Here is a 10,874-nt window from a genome sequence, read left to right on the forward strand (position 1 = left end):
CCCGCCTGCGGGTTTCCCGGCGATGTTAGGTGGCTTCAATGGGAATTCCCGTGGACAGCAGTAGCAGCAGAAAGTCCCTCCGCCAGCGGAGGCGCGCGGGCTTCCACCGGGAGGTACGTGGCTGGGAGGCTGGAGAATCCCGTCCAGATTATTTATTACATCCCCAAGAAATTCCATTGGCCTCTTCCCGACCTTGGTCAGCATAGTTCCATTGTGCCGTCAGATTAAAGCAGCGTCTCTCTTCATTGGACTTGTGGGGGAAGGGGGGTTACAGGGTGGTTAGCACTGCTGCCTCACAGCGCCAAGGACCCGGGTTCAGTTCCGACCTCGGGTGACTGTGCGGAGTCTGCACATCCTCCCCGTGTCTGCGTGGGTTTGCTCCGGGTGCTCCAGTTTCCTCCCACAGTCCAAAGATGTGCAGGTTAGGATAGGGCAGGGGAGAGGGCCTAGGTTAGGGTGCTCTTTCACAGGGTCGGCGCACTCGATGGGCCGAGTGACCTCCTTCTGCACTGTAAGGATTCTATGGTTTGAAGATATCTTCATTACGCGCCTCAAAAACCTCGCTTGCTGCCTCAATTCGCCTCTGCGTTGCTTCACTGATCACCGACCTCCCGCTTCCGCATATCGAAGCCAGGATTTCCTGCGTTCTTGGCTGGGCGTGAATTGTGCAAAATATCCCTGGGCTACTATTTAGAGGAAGAGTGGGTGTCCTGGGCCAATCATCGTCCATCTAACAACAGGTTGTCGGGTCCCTGTTTCTGGGATCTTGCTGTGTTACAATTCAAAATCTATCCAACTGGCTGCACAGGCCTGAGGCTGTGAAAGGCGCTATTGCAATGCATGTATTTGCCCTTTTTGTGAGCTGCTTTAACTGAGGAAATTAGCCTTTCTGAGATCCTGGCCATTAGAGAAAAATTAAAATAAAACTGGAAAAACCACCACCACCAACAACAACAACACCAACCAACCAGCAGCAGCTGCAGGAACTGCCTCTGAGGGGAAACCTGGCCAGGGCCTGCAGGAGGGTGAGCCTGGCTGCTTATTGGTCAGCTATAGCGCCCGCCTCCCTAAAGACTGACCTGCTATTGGAGGAGCGGGCTGTCAATCAGCTGACGCAGGCGCTGCTGAAGATGGCGGACAGGCCGGGTGAGGAGGCAGTGCCGGGATACACTATCCAGAGAGTGTAACCAGCGCTGAGATACAGTGTAGCCAGTGCGCGGGGAATACAATGTAGGCAGTGCGGGGATACAGTGTATCCAGGAAACGAGACTGGGGACAGGCTCAGCGAGATGGAGGCTCCCTCAGGGCAAGGTCACCCTGAGCCGGATAGAGCTCACTCTGGGAGGGCGGGAGACGGGGGGGGGGTCGCGTGTAGGCATGACCCGGGGGTCGGGGGTAGGCATGACCCGGGGGGGTTTGGGGTCGGGGGTAGGCATGACCCGGGGGGGTTTGGGGTCGGGGGTAGGCATGACCCGGGGGGGGTTGGGGTCGGGGGTAGGCATGACCCGGAGGGGGGGATGGGTTAGGCATGACCCGGGGGGGGGGGGGGGGGGTTGGGGTCGGGGGTAGGCATGACCTGGGGAGGGGGGGTGCTTGGGGTCGGGGGTAGGCATGACCCGGGGGGGTTTGGGGTCGGGGGTAGGCATGACCCGGGGGGGTTTGGGGTCGGGGGTAGGCATGACCCGGGGGGGTTTGGGGTCGGGGGTAGGCATGACCCGGGGGGGGGGGGGGGGGGTTGTGGTCGGGGGTAGGCATGACCCGGGATGGGGGTGGTGGTCGGGGTTAGGCATGACCCGGAGGGGGGATGGGTTAGGCATGACCCGGGGGGGGGGGGTTGGGGTCGGGGGTAGGCATGACCTGGGGAGGGGGGGTGTTTGGGGCCGCGGGTAGGCATGACCCGGGGGGGTTTGGGGTCGGGGGTAGGCATAACCCGGGGTTGGGGTCGGGGGTAGGCATGACCCGGGGGGGGGGGGGGGTTGGGGGTAGGCATGACCCGGGGGGGGGGGTTGGGGGTAGGCATGACCCGGGGGGGGGGTTGGGGGTAGGCATGACCCGGGGGTGTTGGGGGTGGGCATGACCCGGGGGTCGGGGTTAGGCGTGACCTGGGGGTCGGGGTTAGGCGTGACCTGGGGGCCGGGGTTAGGCGTGACCTGGGGGGTGGTGCGCGGGGGTAGGCGTGGCCCGGGGGGGTTCTGGGGGTAGGCATGATCTGGGGGGGGGGTCGGGGGTATGCATGACCCGGGGGGGGGCTTGGGGATAGGCATGATCCCAGAGAGAGGGGGGGGGCGGCATGACCCCAGAGAGAGGGGGGTTTGGGGTCGGGGGTAGGCATGACCCGGGATGGGGGTGGTGGTCGGGGTTAGGCATGACCCGGAGGGGGGATGGGTTAGGCATGACCCGGGGGGGGGGGGTTGGGGTCGGGGGTAGGCATGACCTGGGGAGGGGGGTGTTTGGGGTCGGGGGTAGGCATGACCCGGGGGTGGGGGTCGGGGGTAGGCATGACCCGGGGGGGTTTGGGGTCGGGGGTAGGCATGACCCGGGGGGGTTTGGGGTCGGGGGTAGGCATGACCCGGGGGGGTTTGGGGTCGGGGGTAGGCATGACCCGGGGGGGGGGGGTGGGGTTGTGGTCGGGGTTAGGCATGACCCGGGATGGGGGTGGTGGTCGGGGTTAGGCATGACCCGGAGGGGGGGATGGGTTAGGCATGACCCGGGGGGGGGGGGTTGGGGTCGGGGTTAGGCATGACCTGGGGAGGGGGGGTGTTTGGGGTCGGGGGTAGGCATGACCCGGGGGTCGGGGGTAGGCATGACCCGGGGGGGTTTGGGGTCGGGGGTAGGCATGACCCGGGGGGGTTTGGGGTCGGGGGTAGGCATGACCCGGAAGGGTTTGGGGTCGGTGGTAGGCATGACCCGGGGGGGGGGGGTTGTGGTCGGGGGTAGGCATGACCCGGGATGGGGGTGGTGGTCGGGGTTAGGCATGACCCGGAGGGGGGATGGGTTAGGCATGACCGGGGTGGGGGGGGGGTTGGGGTCGGGGGTAGGCATGACCCGGGGGGGGTTTGGGGTCGGGGGTAGGCATAACCCGGGGGGGGGTTGGGGTCGGGGGTAGGCATGACCCGGGGGGGGGTCGGGGGTAGGCATAACCCGGGGGGGGTTTGGGGTCGGGGGTAGGCATGACCCGGGGGGGGGGTTGGGGGTAGGCATGACCCGGGGGGGGGGGTTGGGGGTAGGCATGACCCGGGGGGGGGGGTTGGGGGTAGGCATGACCCGGGGGGGTTGGGGGTGGGCATGACCCGGGGGTCGGGGTTAGGCGTGACCTGGGGGTCGGGGTTAGGCGTGACCTGGGGGTCGGGGTTAGGCGTGACCTGGGGGGTGGTGCGCGGGGGTAGGCGTGGCCCGGGGGGGTTCTGGGGGTAGGCATGATCTGGGGGGGGGGGGGTCGGGGGTATGCATGACCCGGGGGGGTTTGGGGTCGGGGGTAGGCATGACCCGGGGGGGTTTGGGGTCGGGGGTAGGCATGACCCGGGGGGGGGGGGTGGGGTTGTGGTCGGGGGTAGGCATGACCCGGGATGGGGGTGGTGGTCGGGGTTAGGCATGACCCGGAGGGGGGGATGGGTTAGGCATGACCCGGGGGGGGGGGTTGGGGTCGGGGGTAGGCATGACCTGGGGAGGGGGGGTGCTTGGGGTCGGGGGTAGGCATGACCCGGGGGGGTTTGGGGTCGGGGGTAGGCATGACCCGGGGGGCTTTGGGGTCGGGGGTAGGCATGACCCGGGGGGGTTTGGGGTCGGGGGTAGGCATGACCCGGGGGGGGGGGGGGGTTGTGGTCGGGGGTAGGCATGACCCGGGATGGGGGTGGTGGTCGGGGTTAGGCATGACCCGGAGGGGGGATGGGTTAGGCATGACCCGGGGGGGGGGTTGGGGTCGGGGGTAGGCATGACCTGGGGAGGGGGGGTGTTTGGGGCCGGGGGTAGGCATGACCCGGGGGGGTTTGGGGTCGGGGGTAGGCATAACCCGGGGGGGGGGTTGGGGTCGGGGGTAGGCATGACCCGGGGGGGGGGGGGTTGGGGGTAGGCATGACCCGGGGGGGGGGGGGTTGGGGGTAGGCATGACCCGGGGGGGGGGGTTGGGGGTAGGCATGACCCGGGATGGGGGTGGTGGTCGGGGTTAGGCATGACCCGGAGGGGGGGATGGGTTAGGCATGACCCGGGGGGGGGGTGTTTGGGGTCGGGGGTAGGCATGACCCGGGGGTCGGGGGTAGGCATGACCCGGGGGGGTTTGGGGTCGGGGGTAGGCATGACCCGGGGGGGTTTGGGGTCGGGGGTAGGCATGACCCGGGGGGGTTTGGGGTCGGGGGTAGGCATGACCCGGGGGGGGGGGGGTTGTGGTCGGGGGTAGGCATGACCCGGAGGGGGGATGGGTTAGGCATGACCGGGGGGGGGGGGGGGGGGGGTTGGGGTCGGGGGTAGGCATGACCCGGGGGGGTTTGGGGTCGGGGGTAGGCATAACCCGGGGGGGGGGTTGGGGTCGGGGGTAGGCATGACCCGGGGGGGTCGGGGGTAGGCATAACCCGGGGGGGGTTTGGGGTCGGGGGTAGGCATGACCCGGGGGGGGGGGGTTGTGGTCGGGGGTAGGCATGACCCGGGATGGGGGTGGTGGTCGGGGTTAGGCATGACCCGGAGGGGGGATGGGTTAGGCATGACCGGGGGGGGGGGTTGGGGTCGGGGGTAGGCATGACCCGGGGGGGTTTGGGGTTGGGGGTAGGCATGACCCGGGGGGGGGGTTGGGGCTAGGCATGACCCGGGGGGGTTGGGGGTGGGCATGACCTGGGGGTCGGGGTTAGGCGTGACCTGGGGGTCGGGGTTAGGCGTGACCTGGGGGTCGGGGTTAGGCGTGACCTGGGGGGTGGTGCGCGGGGGTAGGCATGGCCCGGGGGGGTTCTGGGGGTAGGCATGATCTGGGGGGGGGGGGTCGGGGGTATGCATGACCCGGGGTGGGCTTGGGGATAGGCATGATCCCAGAGAGAGGGGGGGGCGGCATGACCCCAGAGAGAGGGGGGGGGGGCGGCATGACCCCAGAGAGAGGGGGGGGGTCGGCATGACCCCAGAGAGGGGGGGGGGGCGGCATGACCCCAGAGAGAGGGGGGGCGGCATGACCCCAGAGAGAGGGGGGGGGGCGGCATGACCCCAGAGAGAGGGGGGGGGCATGACCCCAGAGAGAGGGGGGGGGGTCATGACCCCAGAGAGAGGGGGGGGGGCATGACCCCAGAGAGAGGGGGGGGGGGCATGACCCCAGAGAGGGGTGGTGGGCATGACCCCATCGAGGGGGAGTGGACATGACCCCAGAGTGACGGGGCGGGGGGCGCTGGGACAGTGTGAACCAAACTGGGGTGGGATGTACCTGAGAGAGGAAAGGACTGAGGTGGAGTTAACTGAACGGTGGTGGGGGGGGAGGGTGGGGAGCATAAGATGGAGCAGCTGGTGACTGGGCTGGGGACTGAGGAGGGTGCCTATCAGAGAGGGGTGTTGGGAACTGGAGATAATCTTTCGGAGAATCAGCCAAGACTCCTGGTGTGAAAGTCTCCACGGTCTCCGAGGACCACAGGCTGCTCTCTCCTGAGAGAGAAAGAGCTGACTGCTGGTGATTTATCCTGAGGGTCACCACACCTCAGAAGAGGGGCCTGGTTGAGAAGGCCCAGCTAGGTACCCAGCTCAGCCGGTACGGGAGTTGGACTCTCGCTGTTGCCGTTGCTCTGCATCACGAACCAGCTGCCTAGCCAGCTGGCTAACCGACCCCCCCCCCCCCCCCCCGACCCCCGACACTGCTGGTGCGGGCAGTGTTCTAGGTAGAAGGGGAATTTGTCTGTTAGAGTTCTGAGTGTGCCAGGGCAATCTAAGCTGGAGAGCGATGGGTTGAGAGCTGGTATTCCTTTCCTGGTTCAGAGTCAATCTGGGGAAGAATCGACCTCGGAGCGGAGGGGCTGTGAGCCAGTCTGTGAGGGCCAGAGTCAGGATGCAGCCTATCCCAGAGCGAGAGAGCCAGGGACTGGGCTGATCCAGTGGGAGGTGGGCCAGGGTGTAGCCTAACTTGCCAAATGGAGGTGTGAGCCACTGCCCTGTTAGGGATTCGAGTGTGTTGGCAGAATCTTCACCAGGCAGAAGAAGACACAACATTTGTGCTCCTATGTTATCAATGAGGAAAAGGAGTTGATTTGTGGGTAATTGTGGGCATGGTGTTTATAATCTTTATTATTGTCACCAGTAAGCTTGCATTAACACAGCAGTGAAGTTACTGTGAAAATCATTGCCTTGGTGGCAAAGTTCAAATGAAAAAGATTCCAAAGTTCTAAGTGGGCACTCAAATCTTTGCATCAGGAATTGGTGCTGAGAGGGTTAATATGTTTAGGAGAAGACTAAATAAAACTGATGTGGGGGATGGCACGATGGTTAGCACTGCTGCATCACTGTGGGGACCCGGGTTCGATTCGGGTGTCGGGTGACGTTGCGGAGTCTGCACATCCTCCCCGTTGTCTGCGTGGGTTTCCTCCGGGTGCTCCGGCTTCCTCCCACAGCCCAAAGATGTGCAGGTTAGGTGGATTGGCCAGGCTTGAATTACCCCTCAGTGTCCAAAAGGTTAGGTTAGGTGGGGTTCTGGGGATAGGGCAGGGGAGTGGGTCTAGGTAGGGTCGCTCTTTCAGAGGGTCGGTGCAAGCTGGATGGGATAAATAACCTCCTTCTGCACTGTAGGGATTCTATGGAGATTAATTCTTCAGGGGATGTTAAATGGTTCTGGATGGGGCAGAGATTTTGGACTGGTTATGGAAGGGGTTTGTGTGTGGTTGTGGACGGGGTAAATTTTAAAAAGTACCTTACATCTGCTGCGGTCTGTGGAGCCGGACTTATACCCAGAAATCTTCATGATCCGGCCACCCAACCGAACCAGGCTGATCTTTGCATTTCGCCTACTGTAACCAATTATTGTCTGATGATCTCTCTTTCTCCCCCCCCCCCCCCGTTGACCCCGTTTGACCTTTTGTTTCCATGGCCGCAGTTCCAATCGTGGAGAAGCGTCTAATGGACGTGAAGCTGGGGGAGCTGTCCCGATGGATCACTGGGCGAGATTTCACTCCCAACGGCATTCTAGCGTCTTTACGCCGAGGTAAGTGTGATAACCCCCTCCCCGCGGACAATTGTGCCCCAAATTGTCGTGGGGAAACAGGCATTCTTGTTGCTTTCTTTGTGTCCCTTGCCCCTTTTCCCTGGACAGCACATTGTTTGACTCGTCCACGTGATTGAATTGGGGCCAGTTGTGATTCTTTTGGTTAACCAAATATTGAACTAAAATCAACAAATTGAGGGATAAATTCAAAGGCCGCCCCTTAAAGGGGCGCTGCATCAATGCAAATGGAATCACAAAGGAAATGTAGAACATCGCAACAAAATGGGGGTCGATTCTAACTCACTTTTAGTACTAATTTTAACTCATTCAGAGTGCAGATTGTTGGAGGCACGAACAAGATGCTTCTCCAGTGAATGCATGTGCCTGTGTAGGTGTGCTCGTGTGTCAATGGCCTGTGCTGAAGGCAAGCTATAGGAGGATGGGGGGGTGGGGGTGGGGATGGGGGGGTGGGGGTGGGGGTGGGGGTGGAGTCAGTGGTCCTGGATTAAGGAGGGTGAAGTAAACGTATGGGGAGCTATGCAAAACAGTAAATATTTCTGCCCTTCATTGTCCACTGACCCCGAAATGAAAGCGCCCATGTTCAGCACGGTGGCGCAGTGGTTAGCGCTGCTGCCTCACGGCACCGAGGTCCCAGGTTCGATCTCAGCCCTGGGTCACTGTCCGTGAGGAGTTTATACATGCTCCCCGTGTTTGCGTGGATTTCGCCCCCACAACCCAAAGATGTGCAGGCTAGGTGGATTGGGCACGCTAAATTGCCACTTAATTGGTAAAAAGAATTGGGTACTCTAAACTTAATTTTAAAAAAAGGAAGCGCCCATGTGGCTCTGGTTCATTTTGATGCCTCTCAAGGTTGAATAGACACTCGAGAGGAGAATGGGTCAGTTATCCCCGGAATGACGAGTCTTTGGGAGAAAGATGGGGTGTGTTAGAAGCTACTTGTATGAGAATTTAATTGCTAGGTGCAGCTTTTCACCGACTCAAATAATGCGTAACAGCCCTGGGATTTTCACTGATTTAAATTGTGTAAAGCCAGGCTCCTCTATGGACGAGTTGGTAATGACTGCATTTTAACTTGTGCCCATGCTGTTTTACCTTGCCTCCCCCCGTTCCCTCTGTAGGCCATAACCGGTATTACAACAAGTACATCAACGTGAGGCGAGGTGGGATCGGTGGTGTTGCTATGATGCTGGCTGGTTACGTTCTTATCAGTTACATCTGGGAGTACGATCATCTAAGTAAGTGGAGTCTGCCGGTAGTGGGGCGTGGTATTAATTCAGATTGTTGGCTTGAATGGCTCACCAGGTGGTTATCCAGGCAACTAGGGAATGAGCAATTAATTGTCTTGCCAATGATGTCCACATTCTGAAAAAGTATTTCCTTGTCGATCGCCGCCTGAGAAACGTTCAGAAAATCATTGTCCAGTAAAACTACACCGGGAGGGAGCACCTTCACCATGACAGGGCAATGGGTCAGTTACCCCCGGGGCTGCAGTGGCGCAAGGAGATGGCTCGTCACCACTTTCTCAAGGGGGCGACTGACGAACTGGCAAATAGATTCTGGCCTTGCCGCGGTGAAGCGCGAACTCCAGCATTGGATTAGGCACCATCACGGGCTCACTGAAGACCCCACTCCCACAACTCTGGCCGTCGGAGCTGGGGAATGTTTCCTTACCGACATCCTTGGAGCAGCTCCCCCTCTTTTGGCGAGGTGAATATTATAAGACTTGCGAAAGTCACAGTGGTGACTGGTGATCTGAGATCCACCTTGCGAAGGACCCCGAGTTAATCTGAATTCACTCCCATTCACATGGGCCGCCAGCCTAAGGTGCCCAGGAGTTGTAATCATCATAATCTTTATTGTCACAAGTAGGCTGACATAAACACTGCAATGAAGTTATTGTGGAAAAAAACCTCGTCGCCACATTCCGGCGCCTGTTGGGTGCACAGAGGGGGAATTCAGAATGTCCAATTCACCTAACAGCATGTCTTTCGGGACTTGTGGGAGGAAACCGGAGCAGCCGAAGGAAACCCATGCAGACACGGGGAGAACATGCAGACTCCACACAGACTGTGCTCCCACTCGAGGGACACCCGGCTGCGAATATAGCCGCAGCAAAGGGACAGACAGTCGTGTTGGACCCCCCTCGGGTCGCCTGTTGCCTGGACCTGTTTATGGCAAGTTTGCGGGGGGAGTTCTCCCAGAGTGTGGGTCAATATTTATCCCTCCTTCACTATCATCAATAAAAACATGATCTGGTTGTTATCAGTGCTGTTGTTCGGAGCTTGAGTTCAAATTCCCAACATCTAGCTTCAAATGAGAAGTACTGAATTGGCTGTAAAATATTTTGAAATGATTCCCTGCGTTGTGAAAGTTGCCATTGAAACGCTTTTGCAGGATGAGGAACTGATGCACACTTCATATCGGTTGGTAGCTAATAGTAGTCGGCTGTTGCCAACTTTCCTTTGATCATTTTGTCTTTCTCTTCCTGCCCCCACCCCCACAGAGCACCAGCGTTGGAGGAAGTATCACTGAACTGCTGCTGAATTCCAGATCGTTCTGCTCACTGTAATTATGGAATCTTAAAGAAACGAGTTGTTTGAGTTGAATCATGGAAAATAAAATTAGGACCAGTGTCTATCTCCAATGTGTTTATTTTTTGGCTCCTCGGTGTTGGGGACTGAGTATTTTCGGGTACAGTGTGTACTGGATACAGTATTCGCCATGCAGAAACTCACCCTCCAGCCCAACATGCTCATTCCACTTTCCAGTTCATTCAACAAAGTGACCATCATTTCCATAGAACCATAAAATTCCCACGGTGCAGAAGGAGGCCATTCGGCCCGTTGAGTTTTCATGGACACTCTGAAAGAGCACCCTACGCAGGCCCACTCCCCAGCCCTATCCTGGCAACTCAGCCTAACCTTTGGACATTAAGGGGCAGTTTAGTATGGCCAATCCACCTAGCCTTCCATGCCCAGTGGGCACCGCAGGGGTTGGGGTGCTTTATTGACCCCTTTAATTGCACTCTGATGTTTTTTAAGTTTCTGTTGAGCTTTGTTACGTCCGGGCAGTGTCCCTAACAGGAGTGGCCCTTTCTTGCTTTGTCCCTAAGTTTGTTGTTTCTTCTATTTTGTTGGTGGACCTCAAAAGAGTGGCCAATCCACCTAACCTACACATCTGTGGACTGTGGGAGGAATCCCACGCGGACACGGGAGAGAAAGTGCAAACTCCACACAGACAGTCACCCGAGTTCGGGATCTAACTCTGGTCCCTGGCGCTGTGAGGCAGCAGTACTAACCACTGTGTCACTGTAATCCCTCCGGCAAAATAATAAAAGATCCCCTCTCTTCATATGTTCTTCCCCAAGTCTCAGCAATAGTTTGTACAAACACTGCCATGAACTTCAGTAGGATTCTTGAGCACCAGGATGTCATGAGGGACCGAGGTGTTGTAGTGCGTAAGTCACAAAGTTAGTGAGCAGATACAAGTCATTAAGGCTAATGGAATGCTGTCCTTATTACCTGAGAAATTGAACATAAAAGAAAGGATTTTATGCTTCAGTTATATGGGGTATTGGTGAGGCCACATCTTCAGCACTGTTTTGGTCTCCTTATTTAAGGAAGGGTGCAAATTCAATGGGGACGGTTCAGGGGAGGTTTACTAGATTTACCAGACAACCTGGAATGAGTGGGTTGTCTCC

The 10,874-nt window shown here is 59.2% G+C and overlaps 1 protein-coding gene across 1 annotated transcript; it reads left to right on the forward strand.

Annotated features, from left to right (window-relative positions):
• The first annotated feature begins 1,047 nt into the window (after positions 1 to 1,047).
• Positions 1,048 to 9,818, forward strand: LOC140404051 (ATP synthase subunit f, mitochondrial-like). The gene is made up of 4 exons (XM_072492408.1): positions 1,048 to 1,146; positions 7,046 to 7,153; positions 8,293 to 8,409; positions 9,678 to 9,818. The coding sequence occupies exons 1-4, from the start codon at positions 1,131 to 1,133 to the stop codon at positions 9,704 to 9,706; spliced, it is 270 nt and encodes an 89-aa protein (XP_072348509.1). The 5' UTR covers positions 1,048 to 1,130; the 3' UTR covers positions 9,707 to 9,818.
• Positions 9,819 to 10,874: the final 1,056 nt, after the last annotated feature.

This window comes from Scyliorhinus torazame, chromosome 29 (genome assembly GCF_047496885.1).
Source record: "Scyliorhinus torazame isolate Kashiwa2021f chromosome 29, sScyTor2.1, whole genome shotgun sequence".
Taxonomy (NCBI): domain Eukaryota; kingdom Metazoa; phylum Chordata; class Chondrichthyes; order Carcharhiniformes; family Scyliorhinidae; genus Scyliorhinus; species Scyliorhinus torazame.